The sequence below is a fragment of the Lynx rufus genome, unplaced genomic scaffold (assembly GCF_022079265.1).
Source record: "Lynx rufus isolate CCGP_SWC_20201006 ecotype Redwood Valley unplaced genomic scaffold, mLynRuf1.p SCAF_13, whole genome shotgun sequence".
Classification (NCBI taxonomy): Eukaryota; Metazoa; Chordata; class Mammalia; order Carnivora; family Felidae; genus Lynx; species Lynx rufus.
In genome coordinates this window covers 4,234,778-4,259,770 of record NW_025814827.1, presented here as the reverse complement: position 1 = coordinate 4,259,770, position 24,993 = coordinate 4,234,778, and the positions used below count along the sequence as shown (strand labels likewise).

Genomic DNA, 24,993 nt, shown 5'->3' with positions numbered 1-24,993 from the left:
AGATACCATCGATGGTGGTAAGTCGACATTATGAATATGGAGAATAAAGATATGTAGAAAGATTGTGAGCCTCTAGTTCCCAAACTATATGCCGACATACCCCAGGTACCTCACAGAACTCCCAGGCGTATTTTAAGCTGTCTAGGGAAACACAGCGACATCTGTTGGACACTGTGCAGACTCGTAGGTGAGAGGAGTTCCCAGTTTCAACATTTGATTGTGCTATCTTCATTTCAGTGCTGTGATGTTTGTGAAATTGGGTTTTGGTGGTTGCTGGGGTAAAAACCAAGTACCATGCAAAAATCACTGTGGAGCAGGAAATGAGGATGGCAGTATCCAATCTGATTTCAAGGTTTGAGAACACGTGCAGTATCCAGTAGGTGTACACACCCCGTAATAACTAATTGTGGTTAATTAAAAGTTGAAGTATTTTTCAATGTATGTGTATTATTTTTTCAGCAAGGTACTAACTTCTTAGGACATGAATATTTCTTCATTTGTTTGAACCTAACTAATTCCTAAACAGAACTGTTAGGTATTTCTTTTAGCCTAGGGAATTCATGAAAAAAATTACTAAGAAAATAAAGGCACCAGGAGCCAAGAAAATTTGGGAACTTCTGTGCCTGAACAAACAAGTTATTACAAATATTTAAAGATTAAGAACATTTGAAGTGCTGTGTAGGTAGAGTACTGTATGCCATGCCTGCTTGGGACAGGATGAAACTAATCTCGTCTGGGTACCTGGGACAGACAGCATTTCTGAGAAAGTAGTATTGAAGCTGAGCCTGAAGGAGGACTAGGAGTTAATTGGGGAGGGGTGGTGGTGGGAATGCCTTGTGTGAAGAGGGCAGGAGCTGCAGGGGCCGACAGGAGTGCAGCATGCCTTACAGGGTGAGGGGACAGTGGTGCGGGGGATGGCTGGAGAGTAGGCAGAGGCCAGGTCATACAGTCACATGGAAGTCCAGCTAGAAAGTTTATTTAGATCTTTTTGTAAAAGACAGTGGCAAGCCTTTGAGGGATTTTAAGTGAAGGAACAATATGTTAGGTCACTGCCTGTTTACTGAGGGAATAAAATACAAAGAGGATATATGTAAGTATTTAAGTAATGCTGTATTGTAAGTAATGTAGAGTACATATTTGTAAAATTTGAAGTGCCTTGATTTTCAAAGGCATTTGTAAACTTTCATATAATTTAAAAAACTCTTGGAAGACATATACTCTTGTTCACTGTGGCTGATACGGACTTTTAAAATGAAAGAAAATCAAAAGTATGATAGAGTGTTTAGCTGTAAAACACTTACATTTATGTAATTATTACTTTTTTAAATGGCAGAAACTTTGTCCAAATTTTAAAATTCAATTTGGTTTGTTAATAATTATTTAAAATTGTTAATTTGCATATTTTGATTGCCGGTCTAATACATTTATCTCTTAAGTTCCTGAATTGTTTAATTTGGGTGGTATAATAAGATGTAATGTTACACAGGAATGGTGTAAGAGTAATTTCTCTTAGTTTAGCTGTCATTTTGTACTGCCCTGGAGTTGATATTTTTATTTATTTTGCTATAGTACCAATATAACATTTTTTACTGTAATAAGAAGCAAATCACCTCAGCTTACTTTTGAAAAATTCCCAAGGTTATTTTCAAGAGTTTTAAGTCTTGAAGAATCAATTTCATAACCATCAAATAGGGATGGGACCCATCTCTGGCTTTTGGGGAAGGATGATTAGTCTGTTTGGAATTTGATTAGCATTGTTAAGTGTTAGAATTATTTTATTTTATTTTATTTTATTTTATTTTATTTTATTTTATTTTATTTTATTTGTTTATTTATTTATTTATTTATTTATTTATTTATTTTAATATTTATTGTTGAAAGAGAGAGAGAGCGAGCATGAGTGGGGGAGGGGCAGAGAGAGAGATACAGAATCTGAAGCAGGCTCCCGTCTCTGAGCTGTCAGCACAGTGCCTGATGCGGGCCTCGAACCCACGGACTGCAGGATCATGACCTGAACCGAAGTCGGACATTTAACCAACTGAGCCACCCAGTTGCCCCAGAAAATTTTAAAACAAGCGAATATTATTCCCTTCCCTCTGCCAGTGTGTTTCGTATTTAGTTAGAACTATTGTTTCATAATGTAATAAAGAGCTAGTTGCATCCTTAAATTTACAATGTAAATAAATTTAGATAAAGGGGTGTGTAGATATATTTTAAAAACAGTCATGCTTTCATTTATTTAACTAAACTTCCCTAATTGTTCACATGAAGAAATCTGATTACAACTGATTGTAATCTGACTGCAAGGGAGTTGGTTAGTACTTTTCTTGAAAAAAAGAGGTAACGCTTGGACTTGGAAAGCTTTCTTTGGCTGAGAATTTAAGGGTTATAGCAGAAATTTTTTAAATGAAATCACAAGAGTACTAGCACAAAACAAAGCTGAATTTTTTTATAATCTTGGGATAAAAACTTCTTAAGCATAACAGATTTATTTCTATGTAGTTAAAATTTATTTTCTTACGATAAAAATAAATTCAAAATGGAAAAAGGAGTATTTGCAAAACATGATAGATAATACCCAAAGATTGCCAAATCAATAGGATGAATGATTCACTAGAAAAATGGACAAAGTGTATGTATGGTGAATTTTGAAAGAAATACAGCCAGTAAACATACCTTATTACTAACAAAGAATCATTTCAATTTTATGCTTCCTTTATGTTTCATAGAAAAGTTCACTTTGAATACAATAATTTTAAATATTTATAAATCCCATTGTAGGGTTTGAAATATTCATGTAATTTAACAATGATTATCTCATCTGGCAGGGTCTTTTTTTCTCATCTTCTAAATGGGTCAAATTTTGATTTCCTCATAAAAGAAATTTTATTAGACACTCATGGTGAAATGACTGTTACTATGTATCATATCCAAGCAGCATAATTATTCGACAATAATTTTTGTCCAAATTATATTTTCTTACAGAAATAGAAGAAGAAAGTTTTGCTTAACTTTGTTCTTTTCATTATTTTTATAGGATCCAGCGTTCGAACATTCACTCCATTTTACTTTCTGGTAGAACCAGTGGATACACTCTCAGTTAGAGGCTCTTCTGTTATATTGAACTGTTCAGCATATTCTGAGCCTTCTCCAAAAATTGAATGGAAAAAAGATGGGACTTTTTTAAACTTAGTATCTGATGACCGACGCCAGCTTCTCCCAGATGGGTCTTTATTTATCAGCAATGTGGTGCATTCCAAACACAATAAACCTGATGAAGGTTATTATCAGTGTGTGGCCACTGTTGAGAGCCTTGGAACGATTGTCAGCAGAACAGCTAAGCTCACAGTAGCAGGTAAGTTTTTTTTTTAAGTAATTTATGTATATTTTCAAATTTATGAAAGGTATATCTTGATAAAAAGCATTATCATCCTGGAGTTTTCACTTAACTGATTACCATAAATAAACTCATTTAACAAATACCAATTGAGCATCTAGTGTGTGCATGGGATTATGCTAAGACTTGCTTAGTGCTGTAGGAAGTAAAATGCAGCACTTTGCCCCTTTCTATTATTTAAATTGCTTACAGTTGCTATTTGAAGTATTGAGTCAGTTCGTTTTTTTCTAACTTGGAAATGACAGAGGAAGTTGTATAGGAAAATTGATTCACTGATTGCTAAATTATCTTCCCCAGCATACCAATTTAGTATGGCTTTGTAAGACTTGCAGGATAGTCAGAATCTTGGTTCCTTTATGCCCCAAGCAAGGAACTGACATTTAATTGGATTATTTAAAAACCTATAGGATATAGGTATTAAGGTGAAGAACAGAAAGTTGTAAAGAGAAATATTCACTCCCTTTTAGAACATTCTTATTTGAAGAATAATGGAAAGTGTAAACTGAGTAAGTCATGCTTATTTTGTATTAGATACTTATATTCCTCAGTTCCATGTTTTTTCACTTGAGTACTAGATGAAGTAGTTTTTGTTAAGGGTCACATTGTACAAAAATTGTATTATGTTGGGACGCCTGGGGGGCTCAGTCGGTTAAGCATCAGACTTCAGCTCAGGTCATGATCTCACGGGTTATGAGTTTGAGCCCTGCATTGGGCTCTGTGCTGACAGCCTGGAGCCTGCTTCAGATTCTGTGTCTCCCTCTCTCTCTGCCCCACTCCTGCTTACACTCTGTCTCTCTCTCTGTCTCAAAATAAATATTAAAAAAATTTTTTTTAATTGTATTATGTTTAAGTCTTATATATATACTCGTCTTGGTAAAATGCTAACATGTAAAAAAAATATGACTGCATGAATAGTTCCCCATTTCATTGCCACTCTAGGGTGATGGTTCCCCATCTCCTGTGCACTTCACAGTATACTTGTTCATTCAGAGTATGATGACGCTTTTTCTCTTTGGAACCAGATACTCAAAGCTGAATTTGAGTGTGATATAGAACTATTGTAATTATTCCATAATCACAGATTGAGGATGGAAAAAGAAAAGGGTGAAAGAGTCACTTCTTTTGATAATTAGCCTTTCCTCTCTTTTTTTTCCCCCTTCTTTCCTTCCTTTTTCCCTTTCCCCCCTCTCCCTTCCTTTCTTCCTCTAATCTACTTGTCAGGCTTTCTCCAACCTGTTGATAGATAAGTTAGCATGATGACTGCCCCTACACTGTTACTTAGGTGAGCTCCTGTTTATCGTTTACATTTTTAAGCTGGGCTTTAATCGTAACTCCTTCTTCTCAGCTGTCTCCCACAACCAGTCGCCAAATCCAGTGAATTCTGCTTCCTAGTTTCTTGTATGTGATCCTGAGGCCACTTCTCACCATCCCTCACCTTGTAACCATCTGGTGCCTCATTCTTTCCCTCTTCCAGTCCAGTGGTCAGGGCTCTCTTCTCACCCTTCAGTAGCTCCTCAGTGACAACATCAAGTTGATGTCTAAACTCTTACAGGCCTTGTGTCTTTTCATGAGCTAGTCTCCACTTCTCTAGCTTCATTTCTCAACATTCCACCCTGCCTGTCCCTGCCCTCTACCCTCGTCAGCAGGACCACCTGCAGCACATTTTAAGCTCTGCCAGTACTGAACATTTCAAATCCCTTTTATTCTTGGTCTCTGGCCTTTGCTCATGGCTTCCCCACTGCCTGTTAAGCCTGTCCTCTACATTTTCCTCTTTTCTACTCTGCTAGGTTTGTCCAGCCTTCTTTTTAGCTTTCAAAGCCTTCAGGAAATATTTTTGGCCTAATGTAATGTAAACAGCCAATTTTAATATAGTATAATCAGTCCTTTGGCTGCAGACAAGATTCTGTAGGAGAATTATCTAACTCACTCATGGCCTTGAGTATCAGAAGGTAATAATATCTGAGCTAAGAGATGAATAGAAGTTCTTTTTAATAGTTGCATAGTATCCATTGTGTAGATATACTGTGATTATCTAAAGATTCCCTTTTTATGAACAGTTACATGGATAAAAATTGTTTGATATTATAGGCAGTACTGTAGTGAACACTCTTTTCTGTAAATCTTTTCTGTAGAATAGATTACTGGAATAAGTAATTCTACTAATTGCTGGATCATAGTCTATACTGTGTGTGTGTGTGTGTGTGTGTGTGTGTGTGTGTGTAGAATTTTAAAAAGAGCACTGAACTGTTTGGCTCTCCCTCAAAATTTTAACCATAAAGTTACCATATGACTGAGCCATTCTATTTCTAGGTGTCTACCCAAGAGAAATGAAAAGACAGTATGTACAACAATTGTACATGACTTGTTATAGCAGCATTACCTGTAACAGCCAAAAAGTGAAAACAACCTACATGTCTGTCAAGTGTTGAATGGATAACCAAAATGTGGTAAATACGTACATGGAATGTTATTCAGCAATAAAACGGAATGAAATTGTGCTATATACTGCAACATGGATGAACCTGAAAAACATGATACTAAGTGAAAGAAGCCAATCACAGATCATGTGACTTCATTATATATATATAATGTCCAGAATAGGCAAACACAGGGGGCCAAAAAGTAGATTGGTGGTTTTCTAGGGCTGAGGATGGGGGAAAGGAGACAAGGGCACAGGAGATTGGGTGAGTGAGTACAGGGAATGTGGAATGACTGCAAGTGAGTACAAAGTTTCTTTGGGGGATGATGAAAATGTTCTAAAATTAAATTATAGTGATGGTTGCACAACTTTGTGTGCATACTAGAAACTGTTGAATTGTGGACTTTAAATGGTAAACTTTATGGTATATAAATTGTATCTCAATAAAACTTTTTTTTTTTTTTAAGAGACTACCAAATTGCCATCCTAAAAGAACATTGGTTAGTGTTCTTTGGTTACAAGCAATACAGACCGATTCTGGCTAAGTCATGTAAGGGGAATTTTTGAAAGAACACTAGGTAGCTCATAAAATGAAATTTGAGAAGTCTTCTCTGCACTCATTTTTCCACAGTAGAAATTTTTGTTTTACTGCCTGGGCAGTAGCCTGGCTGTGAGTGTTTTGTGCCTAAAGGTGGAGGAATTGGGTGGTCTGAATACAGACACTGTTAATCTTTTCTTGTCAAGTCTGTGTCTCGCTCCCACTCCAGGTCTCTGGAAGTAGCAGGACAAACTGGCCCCCTGCTTGTGAGCACAGGAAGCCCCAGCGATTTCTGCCTCATATGTCCGTACTAGTTCCTCCATCTGCTTTCCCTATTCAGAAAAAAAAAATTGATTCGGGTCTGTGCCTATTGGGGGATAATAAGGCAGACATGGTAAAGTGTTACCACCTGAGTGATCTGAGCGAAGAGTAGATGTGTTCCTATTCAGAAGCTAGACAACCTGCAAATGTGCCATTTCCATGTGGATTAATTCTCCATCATGAAACTACAAAACCTAGAACTGTTACTCATAATTTACTATGGTCATTAGTCTTTAAAGAAACATTTTGTTGTGTTGTTAGCATCTCAGAATCTTTTCAGATGTTACTGTTAATAACAGTAGCTAGTATTTGAGTATGTGCCAGGCAGTGTGCTTTATATGAAGTGTGTTAAGTATTAACCTTTTTAACATCCAATGAGGCCTCTTATTGTTCTCATTTTATTGAAGAAGAAACTGAGGCTTCCAGGTTAAGTAGCTTGCTAACGTCACACAGCCATGAAGTGGTGGAGATGGGATTCAGATTCAGATTGCGTGACTCCAGAATTTAGGCTCTTAACTACTGCATTCTGTGTATCTACAGAGTATTTATGACTGCATTCTTGTTAATATTTTATTTTGAAATAATTTCAAGCTCATACAATTATTGCAAGAATGAAACCAAGAAATTACATCTGCTCGTCATTCAGATCACCCAGCTGTTAACACTTTACCATGTCTGCCTTCTTATCCCCCAATAGGCACAGACCTGAATCAGTTTGTTTTTTTTTCTGAACCATTAAGGGTAAGTTGCAGACACTGCCTCCACTGAAATACTTCCATGTATATTTCCTAAAAACAAAGATATTCTTCTAAACAACCATCCATCAATTTTAGGAAATTAACCTTAATACAATACTACTGTAGGTACTGTTCATATTTCACTGGTTGCCTCAATAATGTTCTTAACAGCAAAAACCAAAAACAGTATCTTTGTCCCTCCCCCACTCCTTTCTGGTCCAGGATTACATGTTTTATTTGCTAGTTGTGTCTCTTTAGGCTCTTTTGGTCTCCAGTCATTCTTCAGTTTATCCTTATCTCATTTTGTGTTTTCTGGTTTTCCCCTATGAATAGATTCAGGTTTTGCATTTTGGGGAGGAATATCACAGAAGTAAGTGATGCTGTGTTTTTCTTAGTGTATCTTATCAGGAAGCATACGATATTTTGTTCCATTACTTGTAATGTTAACTTTCTTCCCTTTGTTAACATGGACTGTATTAACAAATATATATAATATGGACTATATTAACAAAGTAATGAAAGTTAGTGCTCTATTTCTCCACTGTAAAGTTAAATATTTTGTATTTTCATTAATTAGTAATATGTATTTTGGGAAGAGCTAATTTGATACTCTAATAATATCCTATTCATCATCCATCTTTCACCAACAAGTTTAGCATCCATTCATTATTCTTTTCTGTGTTAATTATCATCATCCCAGATTTAGCTAGAGGAAACTCCCTTCAGTCTGACTTCTGTGTACTTTTTGATATGTTCATGTTGTTCTTTGAATGCTTCCTTACTTCTGTCACAGGATGTTCCAGGTTTATCTTGTACTTTCCTTATTCTAGTCCTAGAATGAACTTCTTCTCCAAGGAGCATTGGTTCCTTGTAGTGGAGAATGTATTTAGAAATCAAGATTGTGTCACCATATCTACTCATTGCTACTTAGGTGGCATTGATTTTGAGCTCTCTCTGGATAGAGCAAATGTGTGTGTATATATATATATATATATATATATATATATACACACACACACACACATTTACATATATATTTGTTTATATTTATACAGACATGTACATACCTATGTGTATATCTCATATATATTTGTACACACACATACACTCATGTACACACACACACGTATGTGTATACCTCCTAGCTCTGTCCAGAGAGAGTCTAGAATATATACGTATACATATATATACACACACACATATACATATGTCTGTTTGTAATGACTATGAAATGTATATATATTATACATATATACATTTACATTTATATATACATTTAACTATATTTGTATAATCACATAAAACTGTTAGCTTAAACTGATACTTCAGTTCTACCAATACGAATATGGGATTTATTCTGCCCTCTGCTTTTCCATATTTATACCTTGCTTCTCCAACTGTGAGGGATCTGATTCCGTTTATCCCTAGTATATTTGCCTCTTTGACCTGTATCCGCGTTGTAGCCAATTTCCTGACCCACAGACCTTCGTCTGGACCCTGGTTCCACTCATGGCCACAGGGGCCGACTTGCTCCTGGTTTCCATGACTGCATTTTAAAGTCACATTTAACTACATTTTATTTCTTCTTTTTTTTTATTGTCCAGGTCTTCCAAGATTTGCTAGCCAACCAGAACCTTCTTCAGTTTATGCTGGGAACAGTGCAGTTCTGAATTGCGAAGTCAGTGTGGATCTGGTCCCATTTGTGAGGTGGGAACAGAACAGACAGCCTCTTCCTCTGGATGATAGAGTCATCAAACTTCCAAGTGGGACACTGGTTGTGAGCAACGCCACTGAAGGAGACGGAGGGCTCTACCGCTGCACAGTTGAGAGCGGCGGGCCGCCGAAGTATAGCGATGAAGCGGAGTTAAAAGTTCTTCCAGGTATCCCCCTGTCATCAGGACCCGTGGTTTTATGTTCATTAATAGATAAAAATGGTTCTTTTAGAATTTTCTTTTTTCATCAACCACTGTCAGATGTGTGGTGTGACAAGTTAATGTCAGCATAGGAGTTTCAGTTTTTTACAGGGGGAGAAAAGAAAACGTGCCAGGAAGATCCTCTCTTTAGTGAATGCATTAGTCAGTAAAAATGTATCAAGTGATAAAATGTGTTTCATATCTATGGCTTTCTTCTTGGCCAAACACTAGCTCTGTGTCTTTCATCAAGCCTCCATCTGCTACTTCCCTGTAATACTTCATACACTTAGGTGTCTTTACCCGTCAGCATCAGAGACTCGCTCAGGCTAGTTCATAGAAGGGATGCGCAGAATGATAACAAAAACAGCAGCTCTGGAGACGCTGGTAAGCAAGAGTCCTTGGATCTTTATAACACTCCCTTATTTTAATGCAAAGCCAGCTCCTTCTTCCCTCTCTTGGTGGGTTCTCACTCTTCCTGCCCCTGCTGGCTCTCCTCATGATCTTGTTTTGTGTGTCTCTTCCTGGCTGTGTCTCTTCTGCTCATAACACCCTCTCACTTGTTGCTCACCACAGTCCTTCAGCCTCCTGATGTCTCACCTTTTGGCTTCCGCTCCCACTGCTGGGTGCCTGATTCTCTCCACATTTCTCCCTTACACCTGAGCTTATGGATATAGTTGGGCCATCCTTATGTTGTTTTGGCAGGTTTGTCATATACAGCTACTTCATAGGCTAATTTTTGGTCTATGGATTGGCTTGCAAAGTGAGACCAGTGTTTGAACAGTGATGCTTGAGGGTGTTCCTGATGAGCTTTGAACTAATTTTTTTTTAATTTTTTTTTTTAATGTTTATTTATTTTTGAGACAGAGAGAGACAGAGCATGAACAGGGGAGGGGCAGAGAGAGAGGGAGACACAGAATCTGAAACAGGCTCCAGGCCCTGAGCTATCAGCACAGAGCCCGACGCGGGGCTCGAACTCACGGACCGTGAGATCATGACCTGAGCCGAAGTCGGACGCTTAACCGACCAAGCCACCCAGGCGCCCCATGAACTAATTTTTTTTTTAATGCAGTTTCTTTCTTTGTTGTCATCATCCATGTCCTTTGCATTCCTGTCCTGTGTGTTTACACCTCAGGAGCCACAGTTATTTTTTTTAATGTATGTTAGATCATGTCACATCTTTGCTCAAAACCTAATGGTTTCTCATCTCAGAGTAAAGGTTAAAGTCCTTGGCCTGTAAGGATTTATATAATCTTTTTTTTTTTAATTTTTTTAACATGTATTTATTATTGAGAGAGACAGAGCATGAGCATGGGAGGGGCAGCGAGAGGGGGAGACACAGAATCTGAAGCAGGCTCCAGGCTCTGAGCTGTCAGCATAGAGCCCGATGTGGGGCTCGAACCCACAAACCACGAGATCATGACCTGAGTGGAAGTCGGATGCTTTACCGACTAAGCCACCCAGGTGCCCCAGGATTTATATAATCTTAATGCCACCTCTCTTCCCATAATGCTCCTTCCATCTGGTATTCTTCTCTCCCTCACTTTGTGATTGTGGCCACCTTATGTTTCTAGAACATTCCAAACACTGTTTTGCTTTAGGTCTTGCTACTTGACATTTGCTCTGCCTGGAGTCCTCTCTTCCCTCAGATGTCTGCCTGAATCAACTGTCTTATTTCTTTGCTCAAATGTCACTGTATCAGTTAAGCCTTCCTTGACCACTGTTTAAAATAAGTCTTCCATTTCCACCCCATAGTTTCCTCTTCTCCTTCGTTTTACTTCAGAACATATCACTACCTGACATACGCTGTCTTGTTTCTTGTCTCTCTCCTCTAATAGTAGGTAAGCTCAATAAGGGTAGGGAATTTTGCTGCCAAGAATGGTAACTGGCAGAACAGAAGACAATAGATATTTGTTCAAAGGTGTCTGTTTCTATCAAAATTTGATTAAATGTAGCTAAATCTGGGGGGGTGGGGAAGAGAACTATTACCATATTGCAGTGTCTTCCAGCCTACTTCCTGACTTGCTTTTACATGGCAGAGGTCCTGTTTCTTCTTTATACCTGGGGTACCATTCAAGCAAATCCTTAAAACCGGATCCAAGGAAACAAGATTTTTCAGTGTCAAAGGATGAGCCACCACTCAATATCTGAAACATAAACGAAGTACTGAATGTTTCTTTTTACTTAAGTAAGAGAAAACCATACTTTCAAGCACAGTCTTCTTGAATTAATGCAAACTGCTAATCTCGTATAGAATTTTGGGGAAGACGTTGTTTTTGGTATGTTGGTTAAGAGGCAAGGGTGGGTTGATGTCAGCCAAAGAAGCATGTTTAATGGTTGGTTACAGAGGCGAGAGCAGGTTAATGTCAGCTGTAGAAGCAAGTAATTCCACTGCTGAATGGCTGACTTCTAAAGCCTGAGGCTATCACTCATTGGCTGACTTTCCAAGGCATGTTCACTGAAGCGAGTTGTCACTGATCTGTTAGACCTTGTTTATTTGTTACCATGGCTACAGAACTGTCATCAATTAGTTACACAAGGTTAAAGCCAGCCCTGGTGGTGGTTACCGTGGTTGTAGAATATCTTTTCCTAAGAGTATGGAGATAAGAATCACGTCTCTTTACCTGAGAATGTTCTGTCTTCTCAAAACTTAATACTGGAAATAGATGTTCTACCCATAAAAGTGTAGCCTTTTCAGATGTCCATAAGAGGGCAGCTATATAAAGTGGACACACTCCGAGTAGTAGCCTCATAGCTGTACCATTGTAAAAATCAAAGGATTGACAGACTTCGTGGGTAAGGTAAAGAGACAAAACTCAGAAAGATTTTCATAAGTAACACAGATACAGGGATGTAAAGGAAACCTCTTATGATACCCCTATGAATGGAGAGGATGCTGTTAAGGATCCTGAACTTGCTCAGTCTTTTCTCTTTGTACCACTCATGAAACATTTACTTATCCAGCCTTTTATTTTTTATTTTTAAAGTTTATTTATTTGAGAGAGATAGAGATAGCATGAGTGGGGGGAGGGGCAGAGAGAGAGAATCCCAAGCAGCAGAGCCCAACACAGGGCTCGAACTCACATACCGCAAGATCATGATCTGAGCCGAAACTAAGCGTTGGACGCTTAACCGACTGAGACACCCAGACACCCCCTTATCCAGTCTTTTAAGGTGAAGGGGATTCGTGTCAAATAATCTCTCCTAACCTTATGTTAGGAGCTATAACTTGTACATCTTTAAGGCCCCCAGAGAGCGTAGCACGATGTTTTTTGCACATTGAAATGACTTAAGAAATGCTTGCTAATTTAATTGGAATTTTCTTGTGTCACTTTTTCTTAAAATATTTAGTTATATAAAGCCAAACGGGGTGCCTGACTGGCTCAGACAGTAAAGCATGCAGCTCTTGATCTCAGGGTCATGAGTTCAAGCCCCACATTGGGCATGGAGCCTACTTAAAAAATACATAAAACCACACAGACTGAACAGGAAATTGCAATTCCTCATCATGAAAGTGGTAAAGTGCTTTCTTAATTATTGTCTTCTATTTTTTAGATCCTGAGTTCACATCAAACTTGGTATTTCTGAAACAACCTTCTTCCTTAGTCAGAGTCCTTGGTCAGAATGCAGTGTTGCCGTGTGTCGCTTCAGGACTTCCTCCTCCAGCCATTAGATGGATGAAAAATGAGAAGGCACTTGACCCAGAAAGGTAACGTTGTCTGCCTAAAAGCCTTTTTCAGCCTTAGCTTCAGACTTGGTCTAATCTTGTTTGGGACTACTGATTAATAATGGAAAAAAATGGCTATCTACTTTATTTTTTGTTTAAACACATTATAATGCTCATTTGTCATTCTTGAAATAGTTTCTATACTGTATATGATAAGGATGTTTAAAGAAAAAACTGCTTTCAAAGTACTAAGCGTTTATTCCATTTGTTCCTTCTGAGCTACAGTAGACTTAGCTTAAGGCCTCAAGACCTCCTTCCCTAAACTGTTGCAAGAGTTTCTGGTTCTGACTAGCCTGAGGCTTATCATTCATTTCATGAGTGCAAATTTGCATTTTGTTGGTAGTAGTTTTCTTTAACAATAAAAGAAAATGTGTTCCTCATCCTTTTGTTTTTGCCTTTTAAACTCCTGCCACCCTTCTTCTGTGATCAAAATTCTTCCTCTTCCACAAAAACCTTTCTATTAACATCAGCCATCATGTCACCCCTCATTACTTCTTATGTAATGGGTACTTGACCTACGTAATGGGTGCTTTTCTCTGTTGTACTTTGATAAAAGAACTGAGGTAGTGGCAGTGGTGGTATTCAGGTATATTTTGTTTCCAAAACAAAGTTATCTTGTGCGTTGTAGAATGTTTAGTATCACCCTTGGCCTCTGCCTGCTAGATGCCAATAGCACTCCCAAGTTGTGACAACCAAAAATGTTTCTAGAGCTTGCCAGATGTCCCCTGGGGGACAAAGTGGTCCCAGTTGAGAACCACTGTTGCAGAGTAGTGCTGTCCAATAGAGATATGATGCAAGCCACATATGTAATTTAAAAGTTTTGGTAGCTAAGTTAAAAAAAAACTAAGATGTACATGTGCACTACTAAATACAATAATAATAATTTATACAGTGCACCAGTTAAAGTGAAATGTAGCTCTACCAAACAATAAAGTCATGGTTAGTGTTATTTCAGCTTTTTAATTTTTTTATTTTTTAAAGTTTATATATTTTGAGAGCGAGAGAGACAGAGTGCAAGTGGGGGAGGAGCAGAGAGAGAAAGAGAGAATATTCAAGCAGGCTCTGCACTGCCAGCATGGAGCCTGACACGGGGTTTGAACCCACAAACCATGAGATCATGACCTGAGCCGAAATCAAGAGTCAGATGCTCAACCATCTGAGTCATCCACGCACCCCTGTGTTGCTTCTGCTTTTATATTTAAATAAAAATTAAATTCAGCATTCAGTTCTTGAGTCATTCTAGCCACATTTAAAGTGTCAGAAGCCACGTCTGGCTAGTGGTTATTGATTTGGACCGAGCAGGTCTAAAGATTCCCAGCTGAGTAATCCAAAGTAAGCAGACAGTCTTAGTTTCTGCACTTGAGTAACCAAGACCTGGGAAGGGGTATCTGTCTAGTCAGCTTGGTGATTGACCTTCAGGTGGGGATGATAGACTGCAGTAAGGTGTTCCATTACCAGAACTAATGGTATCATCTCCAGTATCACCTCTTTCTTTCTCAGCACCCATCCAGTCACCAACTACTTCTGCCTCTATTTTACTTCGTTTCTTGCCACTCCTTTCTCCAGCTGAATATTTTGCAAAGAATCTATAAGACCTCAAGGGAATATTTAAAATGTATGCCAACTGAAACATAGGGAACCTTTGAAAAGGGGATAAAAATTTGAAGCTCTTAGAGTAGCAATTTTAATTGGCTACATCTTCGAACATAATCTTTATCAGCAGTAGGAAAACTGAAATAGGTTATCTTAAAAGATTTTGTATTTTATCATCATAGAAGGACATTCGGAGGATAGATAGTGATAAAGGAGGTTGAGTTCTTATGTAAGAAATAAAAGTGAGGATTGCTGTGATTCTCATTTGCTTATTCAATAATTATCAACATATTGAACGCCAATTATGTTAAGCACTGTTCTAGGTACCAGGAACAGAGTAGTGAACCAAATAGACTTTTGCTGTTACGAATCTCATATTCTACTGGGGAAGAGTCAGACAGTAATTATATAAGCATGTAAAATTTCAGTTTATGGTTAAGTGCTATGAAGAACATTAAGACAGAGTATGCCAGGGATGCCAAGAGAGGTAGAGGTAGGATTGCTGTTTTATATATAATGTGTTGGACAGTTGTTCTGTTAGTAAAGTGATTCTCAACTGGGCTCTAGATGTGGGTTGGGGTATACAAACCATGGTAGAAATGTTACATATCTTCCTTTTATGTTGCATAAAATTGTTATATTCAATTTTATTCAAAGATATTTCTCAGGGAAAATTTTTTTTAATTTTTAAAAAATATTTATTTTTGAAAGAGAGCACCAGAGAGAGAGAGTTGGGGAGGGGCAGAGAGAGAGGGAGACACAGAATCCAAAGCAGGCTCCAGGCTCTGAGCTGTCTGCACAGAGCCCAGCGTGGGGCTTGAATCCATGAACCATGAGATCGTGACTTGAGCCAAAGGTGGACGCTTAACCAACTGAGCCATCTAGGTGCCCCAAAAATGTTTTGTGATTAAACCAAATGTGAATATATCATGGCTAGTAGTATCCCTCTGAATTTTAAGGATAAGTCAGAAGACTTAAGACTAAGTAGACTGTTTTCTACCTTGAGTTCTCCAGGTTTCTGAATACTTGGGTTAGGTGGTAGAAAAGTCTGAGAAGCATTGCTTTTGTATAGCACTGTCTCAGGAAGTTCACAAGCATATAAAAGGGCAAATGTTGATGTTGTTCATGTCAGTATTTCCAGACCCTCGCATAGTGTGTGGCACATAATGGGGGAGGGAGAAGTGGTGACCAATATTTTTTGGTCAGATGTCTGAATGTAGCGTAGGAAAATCAGAGTCCTTCAGGTTAGATATAGGTAATTACTCAAAATGTCTTTGTTTCTACCAGTGTATTATGAGATATGTAGGTGGGCCTTAGCTAATAAATTATTTAAACCTCAAATTAGAAAGAAATTTTGTAATTGGAAGAAACAAGTGGGTAGAAATCTAGATAGTACTAGGCTGGCTCTAGTAAAAATCTTTAACTGTTAGACATCTTCTCCATTGCTAATCTAAGACCTCTTTGAAAATGAGTATTTTAAAACATTACTGGATAGGATTTAAGATGGTGGAGTAGTAGGAGCGCCCTAGGCTTGGCTTGTTCCTTGAACACAGCTAGATAAATATCAAATCATTCTGAATACCCAAGAAATTGATCTAAAGACTGACAGAACGAACTGCACAACTAGAGGGAGAGAAGAGGCCACATCGTGGAAGGTAGGTGTGGAGATATTATTTGGGGGAGAAGTAGATCATGGGTACTGCAAAGATGAGAGAGAGAGAGAAAGAGAGAGAGAGAGAGATAGGGGATCACACAAGGAAAACACTTCTCCAAAACCATTGACTGGGAAAAGGAGAGGGGCTGATTTTTGTGTTTTTACAACCAACAAGGCTCAAAGACTTGAGTTTTGGAGGTCTGTGGCATGGGTGGTGTGGAGCCAGAGGGCACTGTAGTGCTCCTGTAGAGAAGAAGGGCAGATAGCCCAGGGGCAGATGGTGTACTGGGAGAGGTGGTTCCCCCTTCTTACAGAGCATCTGGGAAAGGTGGCATTGTCTCTCCAGAGACAAAAGGGCTGGTGGGCACCATTAACCCTCCCTTGCCCCTCAGCATAGGCACAGAGCCATCTGCTGAAGGCAGCTAATGTGGACAGTGGCTCTTTGCTGTGCTTTACTCCAGATTCCACACCCCTGCTCTTTGCTGCAACTGCCCTTCTGGGACAAACCTACATCAGTCCCAATGTGGCAAGACCCTCCCTTAGAGGACCAGTGTGAGTCCATACCACACTAGTTCCCTAAAGTTTGGAGTTTTAAAACTCAGCCAGCACACATTGTGCTGTTGGATGGGCAGATGCCCCACACATAGGCAGGGTGAAGGCAGTGAGCTGAAGGACACCTGGGACATTGGGGGAGATTGTTTGCTCTTCTAGGAGGGCTCCTCGAACAGCAGTGGGCATGAACTCTCACTCTGGGCATGAGGGAGGGGGCTGGTGCCGTATCTGTCCCCGTCCCTCAGGGTAAACTGACTTCAGTAAGCAGCACAGCACCAACAGTGGTGGCCTGAACCGCTTACGTAAAGGCCCACCCCTCTGTACTTTGCACCCCTCTGCTTTTTGTAGGGAAGTGTGCCTGAGAACCAAAGCAGCAAGCCCCTCCCCCAGGAGACCAGCACAAACCCCCGACCATAGAGTTCTGCAAAGCTTCAACTCTGGTGGAAATAGCATCAGGTCTGTTTTAACAAGCAGACAGACTAGAGCACACCTAATTAAAACCTGCCAGCCACACTCTGGCCAACGTCCAAACACTCCCCACTGCAGGCAAGGAGTAACTGCAGAGGACTGACCTGAGGGAAAGAGCAGCCAAAACACAGCAGTAGAGTGTACACAGAATACACCAGAGACACTTCCTGAAGCACCAGACCCTGGACAGTATATGGCCTCTTCTTCATAAAAGCCGTTACTCTCAGGAGGCAGAAACTTAACAGGCTTTTCTAACACAGAGAAGACAGCAGAGACATAGACATAATGCCAAGATGGAGAAATTGATCCCAAAAGAAAGAACAAGAAAAGGTCATGGCCAGGGATCTAATTGAAACAGATATAAGTAATATGCCTGATCCAAAATCTAAAGCAGGAATCATAGAGATACTAGCTGAGCTTGAGAAAAGCATAGAAGACACCAGGGAGTCCCTTAGCACAGAGATAAAAGCCCTAAAAACTAGTCAGGCTAAAGTAAAAAATACTATAACCAAGATACAAAACTGAAAGCAGAGGAACTAAGTGATACAGAAGATAAAATTAGGGAAAATAATGAAGCTGAAAAGAAGAGGGAAAGAAAAACACTGGATCACAGATGTAGACTTAGAAACTCAGTGACTCCATAAAGCATAATAACATTCAGGAGTATAGATAACATTCTTCTAGAAATCCCAGAAGAAGAAGAAGGAGAAGAAGAGGGAAGAGGGGGAAGAGGGTTTATTTGAAGAAATTATAGCTGAAAACTTCCCTAACCTGGGGAAGGAAAGAGACCTCTAAATCCAGGAGGCACAAAGAGCTCCCATCAAAATCAACAAAAGCAGGCCAATGCCAAGACATACCATAGTTGAATCTGCAAAATACAGAGATAAAAAAAATCATAAGAGCAGCAAGACAAAAGAAGTCCCTAACTTACAAGGGAAGACAAATAAGGGTAGCATCAGATCTCTCGACAAAAACTTTGCAGGACAGAGGGAGTGGCATGTTATATTCAGTGTGCTAAGTGGGAAAAATATGCAGCCCAAATTATTCTTATCCAGCAAGGCTATCATTCAGAATAGAAGGAGAGATAGTTTCCCAGAAAAACAAAAACTAAAGGAGTTCATGACCATTAAACCAGCCTTGCAAGAAATATTAAAGGGGACTCTTTGCGAAAGAAAGACCAAAAGTGACAGAGACTAGAGAAAGGAAATCTCTAGAAACAACAAAACAAGTAATAAGATGGCACTAAATTCATATATGTCAATAATCACTGAATGTAAATGGACCAGATACTCCAATCAAAAGACGTAGGGTGTCAGAATGGATAAAAAAACAAGACCCATCTATATGCTGCCTATAAGGGACTCATTTTATAGACCTAAAGACACCCGCAGATTGAAAGGGGATAGTGAGAACCATTTATCATGCTAATGGACGTCAAAAGAAAGCCAGAGTAGCAGTACTTAATATCAGACAAACAAGATTTTAAACTGAAGATTGTAACAAGAGATGAAGAAGGGTACTGTATCATAATAAAAGTGTGTATCTCGGGGCGCCTGGGTGGCGCAGTTGGTTAAGCGTCCGACTTCAGCCAGGTCACGATCTCGCGGTCCGTGAGTTCGAGCCCCGCGTCAGGCTCTGGGCTGATGGCTCAGAGCCTGGAGCCTGTTTCCGATTCTGTGTCTCCCTCTCTCTCTGCCCCTCCCCCGTTCATGCTCTGTCTCTCTCTGTCCCAAAAATAAATAAACGTTGAAAAAAAAAAAAAAAAGTGTGTATCTCACACAAAGACCTAACAATTGTAAATATTTATGCCCCCAACTTGAGAGAACCCAAATAGGTACAACCATTAAACATAAAGGAACTCATTCATAATAATACAATAAAAGTAGGGGGCTTTAATATCTCACATCAGTGGACAGATTAAGTAGAAAATCAACAAGGAAACAATGGATTTGAATGACACATTGGTCTAGATGGACTTAACAGATATGTTCAGAACATTTCATCCTAAAGCAGCAAAATATACATTCTTTTAAAGTACACATGGGAAAATCTCCAGAATAGATCATATACTAGGTCTTAAATCAGGCCTCAACAAGTGCAAAAAGATTGAGATCATACTGTGCATGTTTTCTGACCTCAATAGTATGAAACTTGAAGTCAACCACAAGAAAAAATTTGAAAAGACCAAAAATACATGGAGATTAAAGCCATCCTACTAAAGAATGAATGGGTCAACCAGGAAATACAAGAAGAAATAAAAAGTACATGAAAACAATTGATAATGAAAATGTGACAGTCATAAACCTTTGGGATGCAGCAACAGAGGTCATAAAAGGAAAGAATATAGCAATACAGGCCTAGCTCAGGAAGCAAGAAAAATCTCAAATGTACAACCTAACCTTACACCTAAATGAGCTAGAAAACAACAAATCAAGCTGAAAGCCAGCAGAAGAAGGGAAATAATAAAGATCAAGCAGAAATAAATGAAACAAATAGAAACAAAACCCAGTGGAACAGATCAATGAAACCAGGAGCTGGTTCTTTGAAAGAAGTAAAATTGACAAACTCCTAGCCAGACTTATGAAAAGAAGAGAGGACCCAAATAAATAAAATCACAAATAGGAGAGATCACAGTCAACACCACAGAAATGCAAATAATTATAAGAGAATTTTATGAAAAATTACATGCCAACAAATTGGGCAATCTTTAAGCAATGGATAAATTTCTAGAAACACATAAACTACCAAAATTGAAACAGGAAGAAATAGAAAACTTGAATAGATTGACAACCAGCAAAGAAATTGAAACAGTAATCCAAAATCTCTCAACAAACAAAAGTCTAGGGCCTGATCGCTTCCCAGGGGAGTTCTACCAAATGTTAAAAATGTTTTTTTTTTTTTTAACATTTATTCATTTTTAGAGACACAGAGCATGAGTTGGGCGGGGGGGGGGGGCAGCACAGAGCGAGAGCGAGAGAGAGAGAGAGAGAGAGAGAGAGAGAGAGAGAGAGAATCCGAAGCAGGCTCCAGGCTCTGAGCTGTCAGCACAGAGCCTGATGTGTGGCTCAAACTCATGAAGCATGAGATCATGACCTGAACCGAAGTTGGATGCTTAACCAACCTACTGAGCCACCCAGGCGCCCCTCTACCAAACATTTAAAGAAGAGTTAATACCTGTTCTTCTCAAACTGTTTTCAAAAAATAGAAATGGAAAGAAAACTTCCAAACTCATTCTATGAGGCCAGAATTACATTGATCCCCAAACCAGACAAAGACCCTACTAAAAAAGAATTCTAGGCCAATATCCTTGATGAATATGCATGCAGAAATTCTCAACAAAATGCTAACAAATCAAATCCAACAGTATATTAAAAGAATCATTCACCATGATCAAATGGGATTCATTCCTGGGTTGCAAGGGTCATTTATTATTGGCAAATCAATCAACATGATACACCACGTCAATGAAAGCAAAGGATAAGAACCATATGATCCTCTCATTAGATGCACAAAAAGCATTTGACGAAGTACAGCATCCATTCTTGATTAAAAAAAAAAAAACAAAACAAAACCTACCTCCACATCATGAAGGCCATATATGAAAGATCCACAGCTAATGTTCATTCTCAATGGGGAAAAACTGAGAGCTTTTCCTCTCAGGTCAGTAACAAGACAGCATTGTCCACCCTCACCATTACTATTTAACATAGTCCTAGTGTCAGCAGTTCAGACAACAAAAAGAAATGAAAGGCATCCAAGATGGCAAGGAAGAAATCAAATTTTCACTATTCGCGGATGACATGATACTGTATGTAGAAAATCCAAAAGAGTCCACCAAAAAAGCTGTTAGAACTGATCCATAAATTCAGTAAAGTCGCAGAATATAAAAGTCAACATACAGAAATCTGTTGGATTTCTATACGCAAATGATGAAGCAGCAGAAAGAGAAATTAAGGAATAGATCCAATTTACAATTGCACCAAAAACATAAGATACATAGGAATAAACCTAACCAAAGAGGTAAAAGATTTGTATGCTGAAAACTATGGAACACTTCTGAAAGAAGTTGAAGATGACACAGTGGAAAAACATCCCATGCTCATGGACTGGAAAAACAATTATTGTTAAAATGTCTAAACTACCCAAAGCAATCTACACATTTAATGCAATCCCTATCAGAATACCATCAGCATTTTTCACAGCTAGAACATACAGTCCTCAAGTTTGTATGGACTCACACAGGACCCCAAATAGCCAAAGCAATCCTGAAAAAGATAAGCAAAGTTGGAGGCATCATAATTCTGGATTTCAAGCTATATTACAAAACTGTAGTCAAGACAGTATGGTACTGGCACAAAAACAAACACATAGACCAATGGAACAGAATAGAAAACTCAGAAATGGGCCTGCAACTATATGGTCAGCTCATCTTCAACAAAGCAGGAAAGAATATCCAATGGAAGAAGGTCTGTCAACAAATGGTCTTTGGAAAACTGAATAGCTTGCAGAAGAATGAAACTGGATCACTTTCTTACACCATACACAACAGTACATTCAAAATGAATGAAAGACCTCAATGTAAAATAGGAAACCATTAAAATCCTAGAAGAGAACACAGGCAGCAACCTCTTTGACTTCAGCTATAGCAACTTCTTACTAGACACATGTCCAGAGGCAAGGGAAATGAAAGCAAACATGAACTATTGGGACTTTATCAAGATAAAAGTCTCCTGCATTGGGAAGGAAACAGTCAATAAGACTAAAAGGAAACTGATGGAATGGGAGAAGATATTTGCAAATAATCTATCTGATAAAGGGTTAGTATCCAAAATCTATAAAGAACTTCTCAAACTCAACACCCAAAAACCAAATAATCCAGTGAAGAAATGGGCAAAAGACATGAATAGACATTTTTCCAGAGAAAACATACAGATGGCTAATAGGCACATGAAAAAATGCTCAATATCACCTATCATCAGGGAAATACAAATCCAGACCACGTTGAGATACTACCTCACACCTGTCAAAATGGCTAAAATTAACATAAGACAACAGATTTTGGCAAGGATGTGGAGAAGGGGGAACCCTCTTACGCTGTTGGTAGGAATGCAAACTGGTGCAGCCATTCTGGAAAACAGTATGGAGCTTCCCTCAAAAAATTGAAAATAGAACTGCCCTGTGATCTATCTACTACGCACTAAATGCACTACTAGGCATTTACCCAAATGATACAAAAATACTGATTCAGAGGGGCACATGTACCCTGATGTTTATAGCAGCATTATCAACAATAGCCAAATTATGGAAAGAGCCCAAATGTCCATTGATTGATGAATAAATAAGATGTGGTATACATGCAGTGGAATATTACTCAGCCATCAAAAACAATGAAATCTTGACATTTGCAGTGATCTGGATGGAGCTCGAGAGTTTATGCTAAGTAAAATCAGTCAGAGAAAAGACATATACCATATGATTTCACTCATGTGAAACAGATGATCGCGGTATGGGGAGAGAGGGAGGCAAACCATAAAACAGATTCTTTTTTTGTTTGTAATTTTTTTTAATGTTTATTTATTTTTGAGAGAGAGCTGGGAAGGGGCAGAGAGAGAGGGAGACACAGAATGCGAAGCAGGCTCCACGCTCTGAGCTGTCAGCACAGGGCCTGGCATGGGGCTTAAACTCACGAACTATGAGATCATGTTCATGTGAGACTTGAGCCAAAGTCAAACACTTAACTGACTGAGCCACCCAGGCGCCCCCAAACAGAGTCTTAACTATAGAGAACAAACTGAAGGTTGCTGGAGGAAAGGTGGGTAAGAGATGGGTTAAATGGGTGATGGGTATTAGGAATGCACTTGTTGTGATGAGCAGTGGGTGTTATATGTAAGTGATGAATCATTAAATTCTACTGAAACTAATGTTATGCCATATGTTAACTAAATGGAATTTAAATAAAAACTTGAAACTAACTACATATTTTTGACCATTAAATAGACGCGTCTGGGTGGCTCAGTCGGTTGAGCATCCAACTTCAGCTCAGGTCATGATCTCACAGTCCGTGGGTTCAAGCCCCGTGTTGGGCTCTGTGCTGACAGCTCAGAGCTTGGAACCTACTTTGGGTTCTGTGTCTCCCTCTCTCTCTGCCCCTCCCCTGCTCATGCTCTGTCTCTCTCTGTCTAAAAAATAAATAAAAACATTTAAAAATTTTTTAAAAATTAAATAAATGAAACATTACCATGGTGTTTGTAACTAAGAATTGATGTATTTACTTAATCTTTTGATCGCATTTGTTTAGATCTAAACCAAACGTAGTATTGAAGGAAGGGTGGTGGAAATGTATCCCATTCATTGAGTTGTTTTATTTTAAAGGGAGAGAATTGAGAAAATATAAATGATAAAGTGTAGAGGAACTGACAGCACAAAGTAATTTAGTAACCATGTAATTTCTGTTTCTGTGCAATGATAGATCAGAACTCAGCTGCAAATGAACAAGTTACAGTTATAAAAATGCTTAATGTTATTATAATTGACAATAGTAGAAAAATTGGATTACTTAAAAAAACAAATGGAGGACTTCCATTTCTGGGAAGATGGAATAGATATGTTTTTTCCTGTTCTTCCTACTATAAAAACCCCAGACATTATATATGAAACAAACATAAGACTCTAAAAGGTGGAGAGAGGAAGACTGACTGGTTAGAGACCTTGGGACCCAAGTAACACCGTGATGGTGACTTCCTTGGGTTTTGTTTTTGTTTTGCGTATCTCAACTTGAGCTGAAGAAGCTTCCAACCTGGAAGTGCCAAGAGGCACATTCAGAATTGCTCTGAACAAAAGTGCACTCTCTCTAGGCAGAGGACCGGGGAAGGTGGTGTCAGTGGACACCATGTGAGAATGCTAATGAGACATTCCTTCTGCCCCCAGCCAGAAGGTAGTACCAGTGAAGGCCTAATGGGGAGTTCTGACTGTTAAGGAATAATGAGGAATCCCTTTCTCCCCTTGGGTATTAAAATGGAGACTGAGGAACCTGAACTTTTGCCTCCCATCTGACAGTAATGAGGTGGTGCCTCCCCCTTCCTCTGCTAGAGCAGTGTCAGAAGAAGCCAGCTAAAGCAAAAGGTTTAGTGACATCCAGAGTCTCACAACAATACCCCAAATATCCAGATTTCAATTTAAGATCACTCATCAGGGGCGCCTGGGTGGCTCAGTCAGTTGGATGTCTCATTTCAGCTTGGGTCATGATCTTGTGGCTCGTGGGTTCGAGCCCCGCGTTGGGCTGTGTGCTGACAGCTTGGAGCCTGGGCTTGCTTTGGATTCTGTGTCCTCCTGTCTCTCCGCCCCTCCCCAGCTTGCACTCTGTCTCTCCTTCAAAAGTAGATAAGGATTAAAACCAATTTTAAAAAAAAAAATCACTCATCATAACAAGAACCAGAAAAATCTCAAACGAGAAGAGACAATAGATGCTAACACTGAGATGGCAGGTTTTAGAATTATCTGTCGGATTTTAAACCAGTCACCATAAAAATGCTCCAATAAGCAATTACGAACACATTTGAAACAAGTGCAAAAATAGAGGATCTCCAGAAAGGCGCACCTGGGTGGCTCAGCTGGTGAAGTGTCTGACTCTTGATATCGGTTCAGGTCGTGATCTTGTGGTGGTGGGATCGAGCCCTG

The 24,993-nt window shown here is 39.0% G+C and overlaps 1 protein-coding gene across 3 annotated transcripts in view; it reads left to right on the top strand.

Annotated features, from left to right (window-relative positions):
* Nucleotides 1–24,993, top strand: part of NEO1 (neogenin 1) — a 239,249-nt gene that overhangs the window by 65,367 nt on the left and 148,889 nt on the right. For all 3 annotated transcript variants that reach the window (XM_047074419.1, XM_047074420.1, XM_047074418.1), the window contains exons 2-4: nucleotides 3,038–3,355; nucleotides 9,017–9,292; nucleotides 12,878–13,031. In XM_047074419.1, the coding sequence (XP_046930375.1) occupies nucleotides 3,038–3,355; nucleotides 9,017–9,292; nucleotides 12,878–13,031 (748 nt within the window). The remainder of the gene's footprint in view (nucleotides 1–3,037; nucleotides 3,356–9,016; nucleotides 9,293–12,877; nucleotides 13,032–24,993) is intronic.